At 45.9% G+C, this 26,150-nt stretch overlaps 2 protein-coding genes across 2 annotated transcripts in view; one reads left to right on the top strand and one right to left on the bottom strand.

The window, feature by feature from the left end:
* Window positions 1-5,022: 5,022 nt before the first annotated feature.
* Window positions 5,023-6,365, top strand: ddo (D-aspartate oxidase; the record flags this gene model as incomplete). Its single annotated transcript, XM_084438225.1, has 4 exons — window positions 5,023-5,194; window positions 5,313-5,421; window positions 5,524-5,700; window positions 5,807-6,365. 4 exons carry the CDS (start codon window positions 5,023-5,025, stop codon window positions 6,363-6,365), a joined length of 1,017 nt encoding a protein of 338 aa, XP_084294351.1.
* A 1,050-nt stretch (window positions 6,366-7,415) lies between these two features.
* sash1b (SAM and SH3 domain containing 1b) overlaps window positions 7,416-26,150 on the bottom strand; it is a gene marked incomplete at both ends in the record, with an annotated part of 35,464 nt that continues 16,729 nt past the window's right edge. The window contains 19 exons of the mRNA XM_084438939.1: window positions 7,416-7,490; window positions 7,599-7,730; window positions 7,834-8,735; window positions 10,391-10,518; window positions 10,704-10,858; window positions 11,038-11,244; window positions 11,372-11,541; window positions 11,649-11,781; window positions 11,917-12,060; window positions 12,325-12,399; window positions 12,572-12,987; window positions 13,169-13,304; window positions 15,275-15,376; window positions 15,558-15,670; window positions 15,800-15,886; window positions 16,156-16,196; window positions 17,441-17,490; window positions 17,918-17,968; window positions 18,303-18,431. Of these exons, the coding sequence (XP_084295065.1) occupies window positions 7,416-7,490; window positions 7,599-7,730; window positions 7,834-8,735; window positions 10,391-10,518; window positions 10,704-10,858; window positions 11,038-11,244; window positions 11,372-11,541; window positions 11,649-11,781; window positions 11,917-12,060; window positions 12,325-12,399; window positions 12,572-12,987; window positions 13,169-13,304; window positions 15,275-15,376; window positions 15,558-15,670; window positions 15,800-15,886; window positions 16,156-16,196; window positions 17,441-17,490; window positions 17,918-17,968; window positions 18,303-18,431 (3,246 nt within the window). The remainder of the gene's footprint in view (window positions 7,491-7,598; window positions 7,731-7,833; window positions 8,736-10,390; window positions 10,519-10,703; window positions 10,859-11,037; window positions 11,245-11,371; window positions 11,542-11,648; window positions 11,782-11,916; window positions 12,061-12,324; window positions 12,400-12,571; window positions 12,988-13,168; window positions 13,305-15,274; window positions 15,377-15,557; window positions 15,671-15,799; window positions 15,887-16,155; window positions 16,197-17,440; window positions 17,491-17,917; window positions 17,969-18,302; window positions 18,432-26,150) is intronic.

Here is a 26,150-nt window from a genome sequence, read left to right as displayed (position 1 = left end):
GCAGGCCCCTGTCGTAAAACTGGCGCGAATACATGCGCACATTCACCTGATCTGTATATATCCTGGATAGGGTCTAGATATGCTGTCTCTACTCCATTGTAGTGTACAGATCAGGCAGAGATTATGCAGGCGTTACAATTTATGTGCCACGGCTGGAAAGAGGTTTCAGGACTCAACTGTTCCGGTTCTATGCTAGGCTACCCATCGATCGGTGCTACCTAGCGGCACTGCGCTTGCTCGCGCATGACCCACAATAGTTTTATTTCAGCCATAAATTTATGCAACTTTTAAGCAATAGCCTCGCGTCACCAGTCTCTCCTCGGGGAGGAGAGCCTGGTGTCTATTTACTTCACTGCCTTAACTAAGCCCGCCTCTTATTCCGGCTCGAGCCTGTAGAGCCCGCCTCCTACTTCCGCTTGCTTTATTTAAATCGATGGAAGAAAACATGGACATACCTGAAGAAATATTTCAATAAGTCATGGAAGTGTTCCGGATACATAATATCCTATGTTCTATTAATACATCCATGATAATATCACACATTTGAAGCCACTGCAGCGTCTTAGCCTCCGAAATTATAGATACAACAACTGTTCTTTTTTCCGGTCCAGACCGGAAGATTATGCGATGCGTCAGCCTAGGCGCTTCCCCTCTAGACCGGCGAAACAACTGCTAAAGAGACAGTCCCCAGATATATCTTAAAGATCGTTTCGTCATTTTGCCTTTTGGACTGTAAGCATGTAAATATTTGCATGTAGGCAAATACATGCACCTACACGCCGCCTTACTACCGAATGTAGAAAGTAGATGATAATAGCGTACAGCATGTAATCTTTAAAGTTTAAACAAATTGGATGATAATGGCATGCAGCGTGTGTAGCTAGGCTAACATCTTAACATGTGCGTATATTGTACTGAAGCGCATTGCGATAGACACCGTATCTAATGAGAAAGCATTAGCTAATGTGCATCCTATTATAGTAGGCTTACATGTCAAAAAATGGCTGAATCAGCCAAGTGCCACCTGAAATTATACCCGATGCAGGGGTAGAAAATACTGGAGATGACTGGAAACGCCGCTGAGTGGCTCGTAAGAGGACGTGAGAGAGACATTCATGTTCGTTAAAGTCCCAGTTAACCAAAATCAGAGATTTGCTTGAAAACACATTCTATGTGTTAGTGATGCATTGCTGATAACATGTAAAAATGGGATGAACCATGTGTAGTACTGAATTGTGAAGTTAGACCAGTTTTGTGTTTTTGACCAGTTTTGATTTCTGGATTTTCTGGGCGGGCTTAAAACGGTACCGGATGACGTAGAGCGGTGTTCTTAGCATATACCCGCCCTAACACTATATAAAGCTAGAACGGATTTGAATCTTCGGTTCTGCTCAATCTTGAGTCTAGAATTAGCTAGTTTTAACCAACAGTCTAGAATTAGCTAGTTTTTCTTAGTTAGCAATGCCTATGCATAAAACTAAACGAAAATGCATCCTTCCTGGATGCCAGCAGGAATGGGATGATAAGGTCTCCTTCTTTCACTCCCGAGTAAAGCTGAAATGAGAAGCAAATGGGTTAGCATTTTTGAAGAGCCATGGTGTTACAGAGGAGTCTGTCACCGCTAGCGCCCGCCTCTGCAGCAAACATTTCACTCCCGAAAGCTTCTGCAATTATAATATGAGGCTTTTGGGTTTCACGGACTCACGACTGGTCCTGGTGAATTCGGCGGAGCCAACCATCTCTCTCCCCGGCCTCCATTCTCCTCCTGTCGCATCAACCTTTGGTGCCGACAGTGCTGCCTTGTATTATAGCTAATTAACGTTATAACGTGTAAGCAATAGGAAAATACACTGCTACGTTAATCTACAAAATGTGTCTTGACATTTATGTGGTAATGTCAGCTATGATTAATTATATGTAATCTTAGGAGGAATTATAGCTAACATTATCTATGTAGATTGTTGCAAATGGGAGTGTGTATATAACCTTAGTCTAGCTAACATAGCTAGCAGCACCGACCAGGCGACCACCCACCAAATAACGTTACGGATGATATATTATGACTATAAGCGTTAACTATACAGAAACTGCCTGCCATATTTGTGGCACCTGATATGCGTATGGGTTCACCGGTAATGGTAACAATATATTTCTCCAGCGGGAGACCGGGAGACGGGAGCGAGGGGGATGGTTAGTTAGACCAGCTGCAGCTGGAGAAAGACGCACCCTCTCCCAGTGAAGCGGTGCTCGGCGGCTACTGGCTGAACATTCCAGTTCTGTTGGATATGTTGCGGGAAAGTTGAAGCCGAGTGCTTGTTATTCTCACACATAACATTGCCAACGAGAGTGGATGAGTCTGTCCCGATTATCAACTCCGGTAGTGTACGCTTCTTCGCGCTATCAGCGCTGTTCAAGCCAGTGACTAAAAGGTACATTTTAAACAACTTTTTCCATTGATCCCAAGGGACGACAGGATCGCCTGTTAGGGATAGGAATGGGTCCGGAGGTGGCAGGGAGAAAATAGGGACAGACTCATACATTCCTCGTTGCCTGTTTTTGTATTTTGCATCTAAGGGCAGTAACACTGGCGCGTTGGTATAGAGTAGCTACAGTTTTACCTGTGTTGTTTGTCAGGAGGTAGGTTAGGAGGAAGCATCTGTGCGTTTGACTCATTAGACAAGTGTAATTTCAACTCCTCTCTGTTTTCACAAAGCTGTGCCTTCCTACCACAAAAGAGACGGCGTGCCAGTGTGACAATATGCAGACCAGAGAACGGTACTATTTGACAGGTTCTTCCCTCCACACCCCCTCCCCACGCAATTGGGTGTGGCTTCGGTGCCTTCAGCAGACACGCCCCCACAGTCTCAGACCAGAGAATGCTGCTGATTTTTAACCGATTTTGAAGCCTTATTTTATATACTTAGCGACATTTTTAATGACTCAGATTTGGCTGGGTGGTTAATGACATGTTTTCCTGTGGTGTGTGAAGCTCATAACAAAAATTTGAACTGGGTTAACCTGGACTTTAATGTTCAACATGCTCCCCATATTCTTACAGTATACATGGTGCAATATAATATTAAGCACTGCACTAATGATTAAGGCTAATTTAAATTCATGACCATTGGAGCAATACTGGCACCAGCTGTTGGTGACCATTACAGGATGTTTTGGTCACTTTAACCTAAGGTGTAGGCTATGTTGTAGGCTATGTATGTCTCAAAAGGGTAGCATAATTTACACAACAATAAAAGGCAGGGGGCCTAGATACATTAGGTAACACCCCACCGGACAGAAAACAATCAAGACAGCAGTATGACCAGTACAATACATCTCTCCACAGTCGCTCACCAGAATATATTTCAGACATGCTTGTTAAGTACATGCCCAACAGACCACTCAGATCCTCAGGTACTGAACTTTTAACAGTTCCAAAAGCCAGGACCAAGAAACACGGAGAGGCAGCTTTTAGGTTCTATGCCCCCAACCTCTGGAACACCCTACCGGAGTGCCTAAGAAAGGCCGAAACAACGGAGGTCTTCAAGCGAGACCTCAAGACGTACCTTTTCGACCTAGCCTACAATCACTAGCTAGGACCTTGAGACACAGAAAGGCAGCCTCAAACCTACCTGTGTACCCTCTGTATACATTGGTATTTATCCTGCTATGCAATGTATGTATATCAAGTAGTTTACAGAAGCTGGTTATCCTGAAACAGGCTTGTTCTGTTCTGACAGCTGTGTTGCTTCAATGACTCAGTGTGCTACTAACCGTTTTCTGCCTCCCCTAGTGCCTCTCTCTCCCTCCTATCCTCTAACCAGGTCCAGTGTCAGCTGTGGAGCTGTGGATATCGTAGTATTTAGTACACACACACGTACACACAGAAACACATCAGTCCACATCCGGCTTAGGCCTGGACCTGATGCTCTTAGCCTTTCCTGCTCTGAAAATTTAATGTATTGTTCTTTAAATGTTCTTAGCCATTAGACAAATATATTCCAGGAGCTTGCCCCAGGTTGCCTATTTCAATATCTGTGTGGTCTGTATGGCTCTATGTGCTACTAACCTTGTTCTGCCTTCCCTCTCCCTAGTGCCTCTCTCTCTCCCTCCTAACCTTCTAACCAGGTCCAGTGGATGCCCCACTGTCACCAGCAGACCTCCCGGAGTCCGATAGATACCCCCGTGTCTGCTGTGGATGTCGTAGCATGTCCGTAGAATGTTCTCTCTCCTATGATGCTTTTAGCCTCTCTTACTCTGAAATGTAATTTAATGTAATGTATTGCTTTATAAATGTTCTTAGCCGGTAGACAAACATACTCCTGGAGCTTGCTCGATCGCCTTGTTGAGAGGGGTCAGGGAAGAATTTTTACAGCTCACTTATCTGGCCCCCGGGTGATTACTGTTTTTTTGCTTCCCTCTGGAATATGTAGAGAGTGGGTCGTATGCCCACCTCCCTTGTTCTCTGTAAAGCGCATTGTGTTGCCTCTGGGTATTAAATGCGCTATACAAATAAAGCTTTGATTGATTGATTGAATACAGTATGACCAGTACAATACAGTAGGCTACAAGGAGGAGCAGGGGTGGCATGGGCCACAAAATTATCCAGCAAAAGCATATTGTAGCAACATAACATGTAGCTAGTACATAACATGAACAGTAAGTATGAATATGTGTGTGATTGTGTCAATGTGCTCAAGCAGCTATAGCAGATGACACCTGGTTGTGCGCATCTTGAGAAGCTACCCCATTGAGTTTACAACTGAATTTAGCTACGCATGTACCTTGCAGGAGTTATTCTACAGGTCTGATCAGTCTGAACGATCTGCTTGATGGGAGAGAGGAGCAGATATTTTGCACACGATCACCTGTCTCTGAAGTCATTAAAGGACGTTGTAAAGAGACTGAGTGACTTATTACCCAGATACAGTCATTGCTCAACAATTACAGTAGCAACCCCTGGTGTGGCAGTTGTCAAGTTATTGTTCTCACTTTTGTCTTTTTTTCCAGGAACACTGACCAGTAATGAAAACTGTGAAGGTTGCTGTGGTGGGGGCAGGTGTTGTTGGGTTCTCCACTGCTGTCTGCATTGCAGAGGTTTTGCCCTTCTGTTCTGTGACTCTCCTGGCTGATCAGTTCACGCCAGACACCACCAGCGATGGGGCTGCTGGTATCCTTTTTGCCTCAGAGTTCCCAGGTAAGTGGGATGTGGCAAGAAGACAATCTCTTTATAAGAAGTCATCAACGTTCAGTTAATCTAATTTATTTAGCATTGTTTTAGTGAAACTTGTGGGTCAAGGGAACTATTTCCCCAGATATACCTCTGGAACATCAGCGGCGCTGGTTTAAGGAGACCTTTGATCACTTGCTGACCATTGCTCAAACCCAGGAGTCGCCAGAAGCTGGAGTGTTTCTGAGCTCAGGGTAAGCATGCCATGAACCATGCAATTGATGTATATGCTGATATAGATTCATACAGTTTCAAACTCTGAACTCTTCTATCATCTTTATCAATTCTCATTTGAGGTGCCAAATATTCAAGGAGGTCCCCACCAATAAAAAGCCCTTCTGGTCTGATTATGTGCTGGGATTCCGAACCATGACACAGCGTGAATTGAAACGGTTTCCAAATTACAAGTTTGGCCAGGCCTTCACCACCATAAAATGTGAATGCTCCACCTACCTCCCATGGCTGGAGAAAAGGTACATGCTTGGTCAACCATGGTTATATGACAATTAAATACTATAGGGAGGGACAATAGTTTCCATACATTCAACCTTTTTCATAGCACACTGAGTTTTTCTCTAGGTTTAGAAAAGCTGGTGGTCAGATTGTGAGGAAGAGAGTGAACATCCTTGAGGAGTTGAGCCCGAGCTACGACATGATCATCAACTGCTCTGGGCTGGGATCCAGGTCCTTGGTGGGCGATGAGGAGGTCTACCCAGTCCGAGGCCAGGTTCTCAAGGTCCAAGCCCCCTGGCTGCAGAACTTTGTCAGGGACGGGGATGGACTGACATACATCTATCCAGGGATGCACAGCGTCACTGTGGGGGGAACCAGGCAGGTGGATGACTGGCGGCTGGAGGTAGACAAGGGAGACAGTGAGGGCATCCTGGAGCGCTGCAGCCGGCTGGAGCCCTCATTGACCAGGGCTACGGTTCTGAGTGAGTGGGTGGGTCTGAGGCCCGGCAGGAAGAACCCGCGGGTGGAGAGGGAGTTGGTCCTGCTCCAGGGTCGCCAGGTGCCGGTGGTACACAACTATGGCCATGGGGGCTGGGGGGTTACCCTGAGCTGGGGCACTGCCCTGGACACACTGGGGCTGGTCAGGAAGTGTCTACATGAGATGCCACCTCATGCCAGATTGTGAGGGAATGTTCTGTATACTGTAGTTAGTGGTCACAAAAAACTGATATTACACTGCATCTTGCCATTCATCATACAGAAATGTTAGCAACAAAAGTTGAGAGATGAGATTTTGCTGCCTCACAATTGGAATATGTCACAATTAGGAAATGAAAATGAAAAATAATGACAAAAAGTCCCATGTGGAAATGCCATTAAAAAGGTACATTATAATTTATTGAGCTTTTATTGCTTGCTGTGTTGCTGACTTAAAATAGTTATAATCTGCAGTTAGTGAAACAGCGCTACGCAGCCCCACCTACAATATGTTTACGAGCAAAGCTTTGAGAAAAAGCATTGCTGTTATTCGAAGGCGTCTGTTGTTGTTGTTGTTGTTGTTGTATTACCACAATTGGCCATACAGTTATGCAAACTGAATTATGTTCACTAACTAAAACCAAGAAAATCTTTTGGAACAGTCAAACACTGTTTACAATATGCCTCAGACAAGTGTTGAAATAGCCACTATGGGAATCGTTGTAAGACAGCTGTAGTAATTTTTTATGTATTATTTTTTGTAAATGTGTAATTAATGAGTTGGTTTCTTAATAATTTTATTTTCCTCAGCTTTTAAATAAATGACATCGTTCTAATGCAAAATTGGAACTGTTTTATTTCCCTTCATTGAATCATGCTGCATGAACTGCATTATCTACATGAAAAGCTATCAATCTACACAACTCTACATTACTCAATGTTCATGCATATAATTATCAATAGGCACTCTAGTGAAAAATAACAAGGGACGAATTGTCTAATGCTTTTTCTTGTTACGAGAATCACATTTGAATAGCAATAAAAAGTAACATGTCACTCAATTAGTCCAGGTATGTTGTGCTTGCGATGCTGATACATCCATCTTCTTGCTTTGATCTGAATCCCTTGCATTGCTTTAGCTTTTAGCAGATATGACATTCAAAAGCACCTGTCTCAATTAGAAAGTATCTGAGACAGCTTGTTCAGCTTGCCAACAATGAATATGTTAACTATATGTACATGTAGGGATAGATCCAATCTACCCTGTCACATTGCCATAAGGAGTCTGGCACTGCAGCTTTCTGCACACCTCGGTCAAGCCCCCGATCGGGATCTGTAGAAAGGGTACAATGAGACAAGGGGTTAGACAAAGACCATTTAGAGTTTTTCTTTTATAGATCAAGTAAATGATTATGCCCCGATGTCACAAATGTTCACTCACTGCCATACGGTGCTGTTTCCGGAGCTGCTGGACTCTGACCAGGTCCATCGCAGAGGCGGTCTCTCTCAGAGTTCGGTTCAGGTCATTAGAATACCTCTGGACAAGAGACCGGGGGATTCCATAGCGACCATACTGCAGGAGTTAAGACAGTGAATGTTGAGACAGAGTGTAGATCTTATGTGACCAAGACGTGGCATTAAAAGGCCTGATGCAACTACAGTATACAGTACTGTACCTTATCAGAGAAGGGCTCTGTTGTCAGATCGATGCCCTGCAGCCGGAGTCTCTCCTCCAGGAGGGATATCAGATCCACAGGGCTGCTCGACCATCTCTTTCCTGCCGCTGGCTGCGTCCTGCCAGCTCCAAGTTGGGTAAAACTTGAAAACTCTAAGATCCTGCGTTGGGCTGCGACTGCCGTAATGACTTTGTCCTCCACAGTGACGATAGAGAGGTGTTTAGATTCACCACCAAGATCATTGTTCGTTGTTGATGGTGATCGTAAGCACTGGTTGAACAGGGAAGATATAGCTACATGAGTCTTGGGCCTACCTACTAGGACCGGATGGGATATTACAGGTATGTGTTGTGTGCAGGGTGACACTTCTTCCGGCTCTGGAGAACCAGCGTCACCCTTGTCCATGTCCAAAGAATTAGGCAGGATACAGCAGGCAGTGACCAGTGGTTGCGATGGTGGTTGATCCCCTTCTGTGTTTGTGTGAGCGTTCCATATCAGCCGTATGGATTCCTGAGGCACGGATATGGTGCTGAGAGTCAGCCTGGGGTCGACAGGGCCGTGGAGCTGCTGCTTTGAGTGGAGGTGCCCCACAGAGAGGGAACGTCTCAGCTGCCCCAGGGCCACAAGACTGGGATCACCTGCGCCTCCCATCTCCTCACTGCTGCGACTCAGAGCCACAGCTCCCTGGATGAGGTGGCTTCTCACTGGGCTCTGGAGCCTTAGGCTTCCCACTGGGGCTCCGACGGTGAGCTCCCCGCAGGACAGGGGCTCGGGGTCGGCCTGTCGCATGGCATTACTGGGGTGAGTCAGGGGAAGGGCGGGGTGGTCTGGGGATGGGAGGTGGCTGGACTCGAAACCTGAGGAGGACCTGCTCATGGAGGAAGATGTCGTTTTGTCCCTTCCTGAAACAAAACAGGCAAAGTACTGTAGGTGCATAACATATATATTTACATAACATACTGTCCAACTGCATAACTACTACACGACTACAAACAAGATGAACGTTTTCATTGGAAAAATAGCAGCGAGAAAGGGTGGAAAAAAGAAGTGTTATGGTTGTTGAATATCAATTATGAATATCCAGAGTGAATGAGTGGGGAGTGTGTTGAATATTGACAGCCTAAGTCTGTCCCTCCTTAAATACCGTCACGCCCCCCTTTATATTACGTGCATGTTATTGTAATGCGGTTCTGAGTGATTACAAAAGTGAAGCCAGCGTGCAATTCTCCCTGGTTTCATGTCTCATCATTATAAGTTGGTTAATCATACCAAGTAATAGAACAGGTATGCAACAGAGTGAGAGGAGGCAGAAATAAGGCAGACAGGCCAGTCTGGTAAACCATCGAGGAGTTTATTCCCAAAGCTCTACTATGACAGTGGCACGCTTCAGAACCATCAACACCAGGAGTCCCCAAATGGATGGTAAGATCTGACTGAGCTGTGTTTAGCTGCTGGTTTTATTTTCATCCATAACACACAGCTTCACTGATAATTTACATAAGAGCAGTGTTAAAACTGTTGGTCTAACTATGACCATGTTGTTGATGCATACACATTTACTGTTGTACAAAAATGTTGTGCCCCATTTTAACAAGGATAATTAGACCATTTTGTAAATATTCTGTATTGATTTGCATAAAGCATTTTTTAGGCACATCATAAAATATTGTGCAACATTATAAGGTACTGAACTAGAAAAATATACACACAAAAACGGCAAAATCTTGAGAGAAATATACACATGTGGAAAATAGGCTACTCTGACATTATATTATCTCACCACAAGGGCTGCTGACATACACAATAGCCTTCAATATAAACACAACTCTTTGTATCTGTATCCATTTTGTTTAGGACTTAAACCAAAGCAAATAACCAACCACAATAAGACTGTTATACGGTAGTATTGTCAATAAAGCAAACTTTCACAGTAAAGAAGTAATTACTGGGAAGCCTTTTCAAACTACAGCTTTTGTCACGCCTTTGGTTCAACAATCACCACTTTCAGCAAATGCAAAACCACCACACGGTACACAGTGACAGATTTAGTTGTGTGTAGATTCATAAGTAGCCCTACTAAACACATTTTGTACAGGTTTCTGAGACAGGTCTTGTTACTGTAAGAGCCAGAGAGTAAGCTCCCCTCTTCCTGTCTACACAGGCAGAGATAGAAGCCCTACCACACTCCCATCTAACCTACATTAAGAATGAATGGGAAATAAATTCTTGCAAAGAGTGAAAGTAGAAACAGTCTTAGGCTGACTGCAGTAGTGAGGTGACGGGGGTGCTAGAGATCCCTTCGCTGTTATGTAGCAGAAACGGAAGAAAGTGAGACTAGGAGAAAAAAAAAAGCATGTTAGAAAAAATGAGCGTCAAAAAGATCAATGAGCGAGAGCCGAGAAGAGTCTCTCTTTCTCCACAGCAGAGAATCTGAGTTTGGTTTTGGAATGTCAAGCATGAAGACTGCAGACGGGAGACTACGGCAGCCTCGGGGATGAGGAGGAGGATGAGGTCGAGTTGGAGGAGGACAGTCAGAGGCGAGTCAAACTGTCGTTACCATTCTCCAGGTTCTCGTTGCTCTCGTAGCAGCCCGAGTCCCGGGGGGAATCTCCCAGCAGGCCACGCCTGTCCAGGAGCAGCTTCTCCTGGGAACCTCCGGAGTTTCCACTGCGCTCCGGGTCACTGCTTCCTGCAGGGCACGACATAACCAATCAAGGGCTGTCAGACACGGTACTGTAAACCAGCATACTGTATAAATGATCCATATGTATTGTAACTGTGTGAGTGACCGTATGTGTGAGTGTGTGTGTGTGTGTGTGTGTGCGCTATGCTGTACTGTATGAACAATGATCTCTTATTTTCTCTGCCACTGACCGTCGTACTCCTGCAGCAGCTCTACGGCGGTCAGCAGCACGGCCCTGTGCTGGGGGTCTCTGATGTCCAGCTCGTCCAGGTCCTCCTCCTCCAGGAGCTTGAAGGTGTCCAGCTCCTCGTAGCCGTTGAACAGGAAGGTCGGTAGGTGCTCCTGCAGAGAGTAGCGGACGAACAAGCTAAGTTACACCGACTATTCAAATAGTTTCTATCAGAATATTAAAAAGACATTTCAACAACAGTACTACAGAGTAAAGACACGCTTAGCACTAATACTAATAATGTGTTATATCATTAAAATACATTAGTATTAGTGCTCGCTGTGTTTATTGCCTTGAGGTTGATGCGCTCCAGGAGTTCTTGGACTGAGGTGGGTTTGGGCTGCCGGCCCCTCTTCCTCCTGCGGGTGCGTTTGGGCTTCACGTCCTCGTCGCTCAGGACGTCCACGTAGATGAACTTGAAGGTGCCGACCTTGCCGCTCAGCAGGCCCATCCACGTCCCCATCGGCGGCTTGCTGATGACGTCGATGACGTCGCCCCTCTGCCGAGACAGAATCAAATCGCGATAAGCCGATCACGCCGTTGGCCCTTTGTCTGTCCACCCAGCCGGCTGTGTCTATCCAAGCACAGTATGGGTATCGTGCGCAGGAGCCCTGCTCACTTCATACCTTCAGTTTGAGGGAGTCTGTGTCGTAGGGACTGGGGGTGAAGTCCGTGTGCACCAGGGCACGTCCGCAGAAGGGTCCCCTGTAAGGTAGCTCGTCCTCCTCGCCGTCCTCCGACTTCACACTCTCTCTGTTGCTGTTGGAGGAGTCTGTGGTGCCCACAGTCTGTCCACCTAAACACAGCACGGGGGGGAAGGTAGGGGGGGGGGGTGGTGTTCACAGACCGTAAGTCCACAGTGACGGCCATGTTTGTTCCGCTGCAAGATGACTGAACACTTACTCATTGAGCTCTGTCCGCTTAGAGAGCTCCTCAGGCTCTCCACAGACCCTCCAGGCTTCAGTTTGGGTTTCTCCAGGGAGTCCGTGTCTGTGTGGGGGGACTGGGGACAGCTGGACACACGGTCTGGGCTCGACTGCAGGGGGAGAGAAATCCCTAATGATTAGCACAGGCTCAAACCTTTAACGTCTGCCCCAGTCTCTCATTTTGCTCTCAATGAAAATGAGTGACTGGTAGAAAAGGTATGCACTCTGTGCGAGGTCGGTCCTACCTGTTCGGAGAGAGAGCAGTGGTATCTCTTCGATATACGTTTCCTCATCGTCTCTCTGACAGACTTCACTTTCTTGCCCAGAGAGATTCGGGTCGTTGGGGGAGACTTCACAGCATCTCTTGAGCCGGCATCTCCGTCTTTGCTCTAAAATTCAGAAGTACGCAAATATCAAACGGCAGAACAGAGGTAGTGAAAAGTGTGCAATTGAACTTGATGACCTCAGGGCTGCCTGGCTCGCTCAGTCGGAAGAGCAATGAGACTTTACAGCTCAGAGTCGTAGACTTGAGCCCTACATTGGGCACAGCTAAGCATTTTATTGTACATGGTACCTGTATCATGTACATATGACAAATAAACAACGTTATTATTATCATTATTATGAAGTGAATACAAACAGGAGCTACTCACAGTGGCATCGCTGTCACAGTTTACTATGTGCAGTGATCGGTTGGTCGCATCAAATCCTCCGAAGCTGCAGGTTCTCTGAGGGACAAATGTAAATGTATCAAAACCAGAACTTTCATGAAGACGTAGTCAGTAAATCTATACTTCATTTGAGGCAGTCGGATTAATTTATTTTAGCGATGGAACCTGCTCGGTTCGTTGTCGACAACCGAAACCTCTCCCCCAAACGACCGAACCGCCCCCCACTCACCCCGTGGTAGCTCAGCGGACTGACCACTTGCCGGATCTCCCCGTCTGTCGCCGAGCGTGGCACCCTGGCCTCCTCGCCAAGGCAGCCCTCCGTCTCAGAGAGGGAGGAGCCACTGCCCCCGCCAACGGCCCTCGACTCGCCACCGCCGGAGCCCTGGTCCTGGGGGCCGGGGCTGCCGGCGGAGTACCTGCCGAAGGCCCTGAACAGCCTGTGGCTGCTGCAGGTGTCCAGGCTGCTGGAGGAAGGTGACGTGGTGAGGCTGTCCGAGTCCCTGGTGAGGCTGCCGTCGTGGGTCAGCTGCTCCCTCAGAGCCGAGGCCAGGGCGTCCATGGGGCAGGGGGCCTGCTTCCTCTGCGTCCCAGAGTAGAGATAGGTACTGGCGTCCACAGAGGGAGGTCCCTCCACACTCACACACTCTGGAAGGGACATACGGAGAAGGTTGACCAAAAAGTCAGGGTCAGTTGAAAACAAGTTGAAATCTTTTTAAAAATGTTGGGATGACAAGCCATTTAGATTTATTATCAATCAATCAATCAAAGCTTTATTTGTATCTGTCCCAAATGTGGACATCTTTGATCTTGGGTTGGCAACACCTACCTTCCATCCCAGGCCTCTTGGACTCATCGATTCTGATCAGCTTCTTCTTCACCTTGCGTGTGGAGTTGACCAGCTTATGCAGCCTCCGGAAGGTCAGTGACTCCTCCTGCTCAGGGTCTGACAGTGTCTCGCAGGACTGCTGAAGGAGAAGTGAGCGGTTAAGAGGTGGAGAGGACGAGAAGAAAGGTTTGTCGCACCACCTAGATTTGACTTCTGAACAGCGGTCTTGACGTAAAGCCTACTAGGACATTGTTTCAAAGGAAGGATTGGATATAGCGCTATACCAGACAACGAGGTGTACTTGTGGTGCTAAACCAACTGTACTTCAAACTGGCATCCAAGGATGTATGGTAGCACTCACCACTTGAAAAGGGGAAAAAGCAGGGACAAATCCTCAATTTCACCAGCCTCCCGGCTGAGAGGCCAAGCGTTATGTGAATTGGCGGCCGGAAATAAACTGGTGAAATTGAGGATTTGTCCCTGCTTTTTTCCTTTTTCAAGTGGTGAGTTCTACCATACATCCTTGGATGCCAGTTTGACCTACTAGGACATTGATCAGCAGAAAGAAAGTTTTATTGGAACCAGAAGTTTTTCTGCGTTGGTAGTGTTCAGTGGTGTGCACCTACTCGAAATTGTTTAACTTAAATACAAAACATGTCCATCAATATGCATTTCCAGGAGCAATATACTGTACATGTCTAGGTTACATGAAACATATTTGGTAGCTGTAGGAACCACATACAGCATAGAAGTCTCTTTACTCTAAATACTCCAGTATCAAACCAGAGAGCAGACCTGCTATGTAAAGCCATTGTGGTCAGGCTCACATGACTACAGACTACACTTTTGAGAGAAAGGGCTTTTTTTATGTGTGGAAAAACAGGAGGTTTACAAGCTGGAACCCTTTCTACTCGCACAGGCTGTCGGAGGTTTCGGGAACTTAAAAATAATCAGATCGTGAGCATTAGTCTCTCCCATCTGACATCTTCACCGATCTTTGTTAGTGTACTGTAGTAGGGTCCCGTGTGTAAAGGCGGTGTTGCTTGATGCGAGTTCATCTGGTTGTCACCATCAACAGCAAGCACAGAAGCAGATGGCCACACACCACAAGCATCTGATGAGAAACTCTCCCATATACATGTATGCTGACTGATACAGTAGGTTGTTATCATAGACTGACACGCCATGTGAAATGTGCAGTAGAACAGTAACTGATACCTTGTTTATCATATGTGATGAGTAACATTTCAAAGAGTTTCTGTATCTACCAGTATTTGACCACAGTCTCATTTTATTTTCACTGAGCCGACTCTACATGTCCAAATCCATGTATTGAGGGGTACTGCAGTGAGCGAAACCCATTCTGAATAACTGAATTTGTTTCCCCAACAAACACAGGGGAGAGCATTTCAGTCATTATTATGACAAACAGAATCCATATGGCGTCTAAAAGACTGAAATATGTTGATAAAAATGCCAAATGAGTAAGAGAGAGAGAACAGAGAGAGAGAGAGAGACGGAGAGAGAGACAGAGAGAGAGAGAGAGAGAGAGAGAGAGAGAGAGAGAGAGAGAGAAAGCACCGAAACAGAGAGAGAGGACAAGAGAACAGAGGGAACAGAGAAACAGGGAGGCCATCCAGACGAATCTGAAAAATGTGCCCTGAACCTGAGCCCCCTAATCACCCCACCCATGCCTGAAAGGGCTACTGCCTGCACAACAGGGCTGTGTGCTGAATCCACCCGCCCTGCACAGCACAATGGGGGTTTAGCGCTTTGACTGGATGAATAGGAGTCTGCCTGCTGCTCTCCAGTTGGGAGTGGGCCCTGGGGTGGAGGGGTTTAGAGGGCCCCAGTTCACTGCCCGGACAGGGATAGACAGAGGGAGGGAGGGAGGGAGGGAGGGAGGGTGAGAGAGAGTGAGAGAGAGAGAGAGAGAGAGAGAGAGAGAGAGGGGGAGAGGGCATGGGTGTCAACAACAACAGCTAAGTGTATGAGGATTGAAAGAAGGCCCCTGATGCTCCACGCTGCCCTGAATATGTGGTTTTCATTCGGAGTGCTGAGCCATATCAACAAGGGGTGACATTGCTTGTTTATGTTGACACTCACATTGCAGTTGAAGGAGTCGTTCATGTTTAGACTGCTTGGATCGGTCAGTTCTGTGGCCTCTGTGCTGCACGACTGTCTGCTCTGGGTCTCAAACTCCCTCAACTGTATGGAGGAAGACAAGGAGAGTACAAACATCTGTTCTTAATAGTGGGATGTATGACCTAGCACAAGCATTATTTGTAACCTGATAATCAGTGTTCCCTTATTACAGTACATGTGCTGAGAGCAGCTGACAGCCATATCCTGACTAGGAGGCTAAAGCAGAGAGGTGATGATGTCATACCCTCGCCAAGGCCTCCTCCACAGAGATCATCTTCTCCTTCACCATCATCATCAGCTGGATGCGCTCTTCATCACTCATGGTGATCTCACTGGCTACAAAGCCAACGTCTTCGCCTGCTAAAAAAAGAAAAGAAATCAAGAGCATTAAATAAGGCAGGGGAATGGATACATAGATGTTTACAGTACATAAATAAACAGATGGATATATGGGACTCTCCAAATCAGAGTTGATTTCAGACATACCCTTTGCCGTCTGCCGCGTAGCACCTTTCGGTGACTTCCGGAAATTCTGCCAAAACGACTTGTTTTTTTTCTTTCCATCCCATTTTCCTACACGGAGGGATATATGAATTCAGTACTTCACAGTTAACAAACAGAAATTCAAACCATAAACCACAGTGACCAAGAAGCAAAACCTTTAATCACAATGTAGCTAAGGTGTAACAAATAGCTTTCTTCAATAGATACTGGTGAAGTATTCAAAGAACCAACATAATAACTATGTAATAACTATGTAAAAGAGCTCTCATCATCAACCTGTCTCGGAGACATCAAACCAATAAGCTAGTCATGCAGTAATGAGAAAAGCCTGAACTCACCCCCTGATCCATCCTCTGAGCTGGACTTGTGCATGGAAAACCTACAACAACAAAAAAGAACCAAAAAAATGTTACCCAAGCCATGGATGACACAAAAGATACCAGTACGTGATGAACACCATCACCTCACCTGTTCTCCCATGCAATTTTCTTCATGTTTGCAGCTGCTATCCCACCATTTCATAAATACACCTTTCTTATATCCTCCCTTCTGTCTGGCCGCCCACAAATTACAAACGTGCCCCGTCCCTCATGTTAGCAGTTTTGTACAATTGTGGCGAATCAAACACGTCAATACAGATAAAAAAAACACAGCCAGCGGTTGGCTGGGGAGCCTGAGGTCAGAGCCCTGCGGTCCTCACAGAAACAATAGAGGCTTTTCACACTCCGCCTGGGTTTACTGCTACACCAGCGCTAACGGTGCCTCACATTCCTCTCTCACTCTCTTTCTCTCTCTCTCTCTCTTCCTCTCTTGCGCTCTCTCTCTATTCCACTCTCTTTTTCTCTCTCTTTCTCTCTCTCTCTCTCTCTCTCTCTCTCTCTCTCTCTCTCTCCTCATCTCTTGCTCTCCCTTCCCCTAGACATCAGCTCATACTTGTTGCTGATGAAGGCGGCAATCAGGTCCCAGAAGTATCAGTCCACAGGTCGGCCACATGGGGGCAGTCTAACAGCCCACTAATAAAACCTATAGTAAGCTACATTAGGGAGAGAAACATGCTTCTTACAGTATATTCCCAGTAACTATAACCCATGAGAGGTAAAAGCTGAAATTTGGATTGCCGTCTTTGTACACCAAATCAGTATGATGCTGAGAGCAGTGACTGATATTCCCTCGCTCACCAACTCAGATTCTTCTACGTGACAATCCATCCTTCTAGACACACAATTGTGGGAAGGAAGTTGTGAGTTTCCTAGAGGAATGCTTCATAAAAATGACTGGAGGTCACCAGGAAGTATGAAACACATGCAGGTTTCCATATTGCTGGAAGGGAGATTTGGAAGTAGGGCAACGTTTGCCCTTCTAAACATAGTGTACACAAATTATCATCAGCAAAAATAAAGCTACGAGTCATACTCAAATTACAAACAATAAGAGGACGCACTCCATACGAAGCTCAGATGATGTGTGTGTGTTAGCTGCCCGACCAGCTCAGTCGGTAGAGTGTAAGGCTCTCAGAAGTGTGAGGCTCAGGGACCCCACATTGGCCAGCGCAGCTAAGCATTTCTGTGTGTCACGGTGCTGCATAATGTGCAGAATGAGGAACAAACAAGACGAGACTCTTACCTCCTCTCTATCTCAGGGGTGGACATGGTGCTGCTGAGCCCTAGAGACTCCTGAGGAAGAGAGAACAGAATGTGGTCAGACAGACCGGAGGGCCAAGTGAGGGGAAATGGATAGGGAGCACAAACAGAGGCTTAAGTTTCCGTTCAGATGGGCTGGCACTGGGATGAGTGGTTAACCCCACATTTGTCTCTCATTGGCTACCCCCCAAAAAAATCATACATGTTTCTATTTCTTCAACATTTGGGGACAATTTAACACTGCTTCGTGAACTCAGTCCCCGAGGCCATGGGTTTTTTAGTCATGGTCAAGTGAAGCGTGACTTTTGTAGCGTGACACGTTGGCTTTCCTCGAGATGACCATGACAGGGAAGTTCCACTGCCAGCACCCCATGCTCAGTGATGTGCGCACCAGGAAGTGCCTCCTCTGGAGGGAAGGGAGGGTCAGAGGGGAAGCTGACAGAGACAATAGTGCTCTCACCTGGATCTGGGATCGCAGCTGCAGTGATGTGGCAACTGAGTCAGCCTTTCCCTGAAATACATCATCAAGGGAAGTGGACAAGTAAGAGATAAGTCATAGTAAGGAAATAGCCACAGGTGACTCACTATGCATTCTCATGCTATGAAAGTCATAATTATATGCTTAGTAATGCTACAAAACTGTTCAAGGCCATATCACACTTTATTATTATGTCAAGGCCACAGTTTGTAGCTTGCAGGTCTACATCGTAATTCATTTCAGAACCTTTTGTCTCACGATTGACATTAAACAAAACTCCTTTTCATAAGTAAGTAAATTGTAGCTACTGATTTATCATACACATCGAACACGGCAGAAGTGTGAAAATAAAAAAAGAAGCATTTACCATGTCGGCATCTTGAACGACCTTGCGTTTCCGAATCTCCTCCATCCTTTCACACACGTGGCTGAGAGAGGTGCTGTAGTAGTCAGAGTACTCCTGCGCCAGGTCATCAATGCTTCCCAATGAGCCGTCCTGGAACACACAGGAAGAGCGCTCCATGAACAGACGTCAACCATGAAGCTTTAAAATCAGACCCCGAACCAGTCCCATCACATTAGACGATCACAGCAAAATGCCAACCATCGTCGTGGGGAACAAACGTAGCGCAGACAGACGCCAGCACCGATCCTGAGAAGTCTCAGTGATAAGAGAGAGAGAGCAAGTGGTCCGTCTGGCCATAACACCCCGCCGTGTGTATGTGTGTGTGTGTGTGTGTGTGTGCGTTTATCACTGAGAGGCTGTCCCCTCCACCCCCTCTCCCTCCTGACTGCTGACCCTTACACCCGTCTGGCCTCAGCTGTGACCGCTCGGGGCAGAAGGGCCATCCATGTGACGCAGCTGTGGCCCTCGTTACAGTAAACAAGAGCAAACTTGAGAGCCCTGTGTTCAGTCTACCATAAATTAGCAGAAAGAAAGAAAAGTGGCTTTTCCTTGAAAGAATCCAGGACTTGTAGCGTGACCCCTCAGAAACTTCCTACAATTGTGTTGCATGCCCTTTGTTGTGTGGGCCGAGGGAAAATAAGTAATTCATCATTTTGGAATATGTTCTGGATTTTCATGCTACAGTGTGACTTGTGACATTGTGACACATAAATGTAATGAATTGTAACCTGGTGTTCTCTTAACCATAAAGACAGGTCAAAGTTTGAACTACAGTAGAGTGAAAATACTTATTTATATAACCAAATTACTTAGTATATGCTGTACTGAATCTATTGTTTTATGCCAGTTTAGTAGCCTACATTTGTTCAATTTCTGAGAAATACATTCTATGCAACCAGACTATCTCTATGAAAACACTTTCAAGGTCACAGTTTGCTAAAGGAATGGTAGTAATTCCTGAGATTCCTGTTTTGAGAGAAAAAACCTACCTTTAGATAATAAAGCCCACTACGATTTTCTACTCAAACATGTATTCACTCAACTGTGAAAAATCATCAAATTGATATGACGTGGCCAACAAGTAAGGGCTTGTCATTTTATGTCCCAGTGTGACTATTGTGAACAAAAAAAATGTGATGAATTGTAACCTGGTGTTCTCTGAACATCAAAGACAGGTCAAAGTTGGAACTAGAGTGACAATATTTATTTGGGAGATTCTATTTTGATTCCATAGCCGCCCTAGAAAAGTGAATGGTTTACTGAATTGTTTTATGCCAGCTTAGTCGTCTGCTTTTGTTCAGTTTCTGAGACACACATTCTACACAACCAAACTATCTCTGAAAACACTTTCAAGGTCGCAGTTTGTTAAAATAATCTAACAGTAATTCCGGAGATTCCTATTTGAGAAAAAAAAACACATACCTTTAGACACATCAAGCCCCCTACACTGCTACTCAAATAAACATTGTATTCATTCAACTGTGCAAAATCATCAAATAGATGCGACGTGGGCAACAAGTTACATTACATGAGAGGACTTGTTGCATGCTCATTAACGGGGCCGTATAGAGCAGAGTCTCAGAGATAAGTCTCCATAATAAGAGAGATTCAACGTTTTCTATGACTCCCTCATAACAGTCTCTGAGTATATGCAAATGAGTCTCTCCCTGACAGCCCTCTGCTGTGGAAAGCAATACTGTAGACTCAGTTGTCTCGTGGTATGATACTCTGTGACTGGCTCGACTGTCCAGAGAAGAAGGCCATTCATTTGCTAAATGACATGCCCTCGGGTCAAGCACGGCCTGAAATCCGGCTGCTTTTCACTGGCTGAGAAATTAGGTTAGGGCCAAGTGAGAAGCACAGCACTGTGTTTGGCTACTTCCAGCCCCTGGCTGCACACTGCCACTGATCCACATAAACAGCCTACTGTATTGTGATATACCACATGCTTTCTCACTGGCCCTGAGAGATCTATCTGTCTGTCTGTCTGTGTTTGTCTGTGAGGTGTGAGAAAGGGTCCTTAGAAGAAGCGTGTGACGTCCGTCACGTTACTCTTGATAAGGATGGGAACTGGGCATCTCGGGAGCAGACGAAAGATTTGGTGTCCCGACGCCTCGGCCTACAGCTGATGAGCAGCTCTACAGGTCGTCTGTCCAGTGTCCTCAGATGCACTGCTAACACCCTGTCAGACAGTGTGCTGATCGCTCGTATCAACAAGGGCCGCTCTATAACGAGGCTTAAGAAACGCTTAAATCTGTTTATGAAGTTCATGGGAGAGAGATAAGACTAAGTACTTGCTAACAAGTCTCACCTGCACTACTTTCACTTACTAGTCTCATTCAAATAATCCATCCAACCACCCTTCCAGGCTCATGACTAAAGTGTATCCAAATCACCCATCCAGACTCACTGTGTATCCAAATCAACCACCCAGAACAAAAGCATGGGCACATCCTGTTGGATTTATATACCACAGACTAAAGCTTCTCTTAACATATCAACACAACATAGCAACAGTTGACTCTACTGGAAAATAAAGAGTTAAAAAAAAAAATCTCTACACTCACCACAAGTTGCCATCTGGCTGTCAATGGTCGGTAGGCTACACCACTGTATCCATGAACTCCGTTTTGAAACTTTACTCAGTCAGTAGGCTACTCAGGCTGGAGAACAATGCACGCTGAAGGGGAGGAGTGTCCAGCCAGTCATAAATTAGACAGAGCTTGCTGGGGGACAACCATGGATGAGGCGCAGGCTGCAGGAAGGGTGGGGTTCTCTCTCTGCTCCAGCTGCAGCCCACTGGGACAGGCTGGCTGACTCACAAGTTCAAATAAACCACCTCTGTGTGTGTGTGTGTGTGTGTGTGTGTGTGTGTGTGCGTGTGTGTGTGTGTGTGTGTGTGTATGTCTGTGCGTCAGTGTGTGTGAGTATTCTTGACTAACAGACAGATGGGTAACACATGGGGTAGATCAAAGGGGATGATCAAAGTTATGTGATAGCAAAATGAACTTCTCGGCAGCACAAAAATCATGGGAAGAAAAGAAAAATGCTGTGATGTTCAACTCAACAACCTATTAATGACCAGGAGAGGGCAGCATATGCCAACACTAATCACTATGTTCCCATCATCATCATCATCATCATCATCATAATTTTACTAGTGAACAGTGGGAAAGCTCATTGCCACGATCCTGTCAATCTTCACATATTTAGAAGAAATATCCCATTCCTATCTACCAGAACGACAGACTCATTCTCTTGCCATCATTTTTTGGAAGAATTTGGTATCTCCCAGTCACTCCCCCTCAACATAATCCTCCATCCAGTCTTTAAGAATTAAGTATTCAGTATTCATCTCACTAAGAACAACAATAATAATGTCCACCAAGTGTTGATTAACATTATTGTACAGAACATTGTACATGTACATTACATTGTACAGAACCAAATGGTGCACTCCTCAGTTCAATCCTGTTTTGATATCAGTGCAAATATTTGAGATTTGTGGGTCAGCTCTGTGAGATTAGGGGCAGCAAAATCCTAATCCTAATCTCAATCGAACAGCATCTAATCTTCAACGCGCATTTACGTTCCAAAGCGCACAGTTGAACAAAACAAAGCCCTGTAATCCGATCGGTGAGCGAGAGGCCGGAGGTGATGTGGTGGTGCAGACGGGAGGACCAGAGGGCACGGCAGCTTGTGCCAGCGAGGGCAGTTTTCCGCCTGAACTGGCGGTGGTGTGTGGGACGTGAATGTTCTGCTGTCTGCGAGCTGGATCCCATCTCAGATCATAAACCGTGACCCCCCCCACCTCCCCCCCACCCGTCATGCCCCGTCGACTATATCTGCCCCGACCTGGCGTGGCTGTGTTTGGCTGAGGTGGAACCCCCCCTTGGGAGCTCAGTCTGTCGAGGAACACGCGCGGTCAATCTGTCTCATGTGAGCTGGCCCTAGTCCTTCTATGAAGACTACGCAGCGTCCTAATCTTGCTCATAGTCCGTTCTCAGTTTAGGAACATTGGATGTGTGCTGTTGTCGCAGGATTGGATAAACATACAGTGGGACGTCATCTTGATATTTCAATACCAGAGCCAAAGGTTGAGAGGGCTCAACTGCTAAGCATGTCCGACTGTCAGTGTGAGAGTCTTGCCATGTTCATATGCTTCTGTGGTCTGTGCACTGCCATGGGATGTTCTGTCTGCATGTCATTTTAACACTTTTTCCCCGCAGGTAGCTGTTATTTTCAGCTGTGGCCAGCAGCTCTATGGCTCACTCTGTCGGTCGGTTGGTCAGTTGGTTGGCCGGTCGGTAGGTTCACGAAAATCTGGTCTGGCTGCCCATGGTCGCAGCTACTGTGAATTTGCGCTTGGCAAGGGATGCAGATGAACACTAGCCGTCTTTAGGCAAATTCTGGCATATTCAGTCTTAATGTAAGAAGAAAGCCTCCACCCAGGGTCTAGCTAGTTGGACAGCCCTGCCCCAGGGAGGGTCTGTGGAGGAGCTTAGCCCGCAGAGCTTGAGGGCTAATTGGATTCTGACAAGTCCTAAACAGGGCAGGATGAGAGGGTTCACTCTGTGACAAGTGGGCTGTCAGACAGAGACCAGCGTGTCGCATAGAGAATTGCTTCGCAATGACGTTTAAGAAGCCCCCCCCCCCCTCCTCTTATCCTCCTCCCTCTCTCATCTCTCACTTCTCCTCTCATCTCTCTTTACTGTACATCTTTACCTCCTCCTCTGGTCTCTACCTCCCCTTCTATCCTCCCTCACTCCTCCTCCTCCTCTGGTCTCTACCTCCCCTTCTATCCTCCCTCACTCCTCCTCCTCCTCTGGTCTCTCCCTCCTCCTCCTCCTCCTCTGGTCTCTACCTCCCCTTCTATCCTCTCTCCCTCCTCCTCCTCTGGTCTCTACCTCTCCTTCTATCCTCCCTCCCTCCTCCTCCTCTGGTCTCTACCTCCCCTTCTATCCTCTCTCCCTCTTCCTCCTCTGGTCTCTACCTCCCCTTCTATCCTCTCTCCCTCTTCCTCCTCTGGTCTCTACCTCTCCTTCTATCCTCTCTCCCTCCTCCTCCTCTGGTCTCTACCTCCCCTTCTATCCTCTCTCCCTCCTCTTTCTCCATCCATCTTGTGTCATCTACTGACAGACAATATGTTCTCTGTGTACCGTTGCTCAGAGGAAGAAGGTAAACCAGTGAACCACATGACATCCAAAGTGGGCGCTCATTCATTTGTTATGTGGCATAATTTGACAGGTGAGAGTCAGGAGTGCTAATAATATCATCAATCAATCAATCAATCAATCAATCAATCAATCAAAGCTTTATTTGTATAGCGCATTTCATACCCAGAGGCAACACAATGCGCTTTACAGAGAACAAGGGAGGTGGGCATACGACCCACTCTCTACATATTCCAGAGGGAAGCAAAAAAACAGTAATCACCCGGGGGCCAGATAAGTGAGCTGTAAAAATTCTTCCCTGACCCCTCTCAACAAGGCGATCGAGCAAGCTCCAGGAGTATGTTTGTCTACCGGCTAAGAACATTTATAAAGCAGTACATTACATTCAATTACATTTCAGAGTAAGAGAGGCTAAAAAAAAAAGCATCATAGGAGAGACATGGCAGATACTGGTGTGTGTTTTCTATATAATAATAATGCTAATAATAAGCATTCACAAAACGATGAAGCCGGCAGTTTTCTGTGATTTACAAGCAGTTCTAAAAGCTCAAAATATATCCTTGCTCCTGTTCTCAATAACGACAGTACTCCAACGCCAACGTCTTACAATTTAAAAGTAACAAAAAAGCTGTTGCCAGGTAAGTGTTAACATTCCAGAGTCAACAAGGATTTCGCTGATTCTTGCTTTAATCACCCAGGAGCAAAAGCCATGAAGTGATGCATACGGGTTGAGACCTGTCAGAGTGATCGACTATGCATCATGAATCATGACGGATTTTTCAGTCGATAAGTGTCTCAATTTGGACGGGCTTGTCTCACATTGGCCTTGCTGGGCATCAGGCTTTTAACACCCTGAGGACCATGTTTCTCAGCCCTGTCAATGTGCATTCTGTCACTCACTTCAGTGCACTTTGCTTCACAGCTGCACTAGCTTCAACAATTACTGTTGTTTTCAAGGCTTCACCGAGATGGCTATCAGATATCAGATGTGTTTGTGGTTTAATCCAATGATATAACATCATCTCTGCTTTAATAATTTAGAATGATTAAACCAAAATAATTCAAGCTGAAGGATATGCTAATTAAATATTTAATAATTTGAGGCATGAATTTTAAACCACCTTCCAAGTATGGTTCATCACATAAAGCATTACAGTAAAGGTTACAGTAAAGGTTGAATCGCTACAAAATTAAAATGATGACCTGAAGAACTTCCCTGAAGGGTGATATTCTCCTCATAAATACCATTACATATAAAATTCCAATATTTAAAAATTAATGAGAGAGACGGTATACATTCAATCGCAAACTAGAACATCGTAAAAGGAAACATCACTGCCTGTGGTGGCTGAATTTCTTGAACAATAGGGTCTTTATGCTAACGATCACATCACAGTAAAACAATTTATTCATCTTTCAAATCGTTTTATGTTGTGACTGAACCGCTTGTTCTCAATATAAACACTCTCAATGATCCCTACAATACAGTATGTCACACAAGAAGTATTAAGTGTGCATTCAGTCAGTCAGTCAGACAGTCAGTCAGTCAGTCAGTCAGTCAGTCAGTCAGTCAGTCAGTCAGTCAGTCAGTCAGTCAGTTATAGGCTTTTGATGAGGGTTCTGCTGAAATTCATTTCCTCTATTTTCTCTGGTGCAATGCTTCCTTCATTCAGCTCCTGTCCTCCTCAGCAGGCTGTGCAGCAGATTGTCTCTGATTGAAATCTCTATCACCTCAGTCCAGCCCGTTTGTCTTCTGGGCCTCTCCTGTCTCTGAACACTACTCTACCTCCTCACTCAATCTGTCTCCATCCTTCCTGGCGCCATTCCCTACCTTTCCTCCCATCTCTTTTTCAAGTTTTTTAATCTCTCTTATCACACTCATATCATTTCTCCCTCTCTCTCTCTCTCTCTCTCTCTGTCTCCAATTTAAGTCAGTTTGCCAACGCCTCTCTTGAACACTACAAGCACAACCAGAGTAGAGTAGTCACAGACAGGACTCCTTGTGAGGGAAGATATAAATCTAGTCAAGATAATGTGACTCAGAGGTACGCCTTCACTGCAAGGGTCTTCAGATAATACATTATGCGATCAGGGATTAAAGCTGGATGAGAAGAGAGAACGAGAAGGGAGAGAGATGGAGAGAGAAAGAGAGGGTGGAAAGAGAGAGAGAAATAAGGAAATGGACAAAGCCAGAGAGGAGTTGAGAGAAAGAGATGCAGAGGGTCCTAATTTTGATTAAAACAGACCCTAACCTCCCTATCAACTGTCTCTCTTTCCCCAGAGACCAGGAGGCGTCCCCTGTGGCTTCACACGGTCATAGGGGCGAGGAGGGAGGAACATGCAAGAGCAGAGGAAGCGTCCCACATCTATGCAGGTCACAGGTGGATATGGGAGCTTTATGTGCTGTGATTCATCCTGCAGGGGCAGCTTGATACCCGTCAGACCGCATCCTCTCATTCCTCACACAAACGCGTGTTCTGCATTTCTTCTCGGCCTCCGTAACACTGGCACATCCACAGCTTCCTTTGAAATGCTGACAGGGAGACCAGGAAAACACGGGTTCCTGGTTTTGCAGATAAATAAATACAAATTACATTTACATTTACATTATTAATGTAGTATAGTGAGCTAGTTC

This window comes from Borostomias antarcticus (assembly GCF_949987555.1).
Source record: "Borostomias antarcticus genome assembly, chromosome: 5".
NCBI classification, from domain to species: Eukaryota; Metazoa; Chordata; class Actinopteri; order Stomiiformes; family Stomiidae; genus Borostomias; species Borostomias antarcticus.
This window is presented reverse-complemented; position numbering and strand designations above follow the sequence as displayed.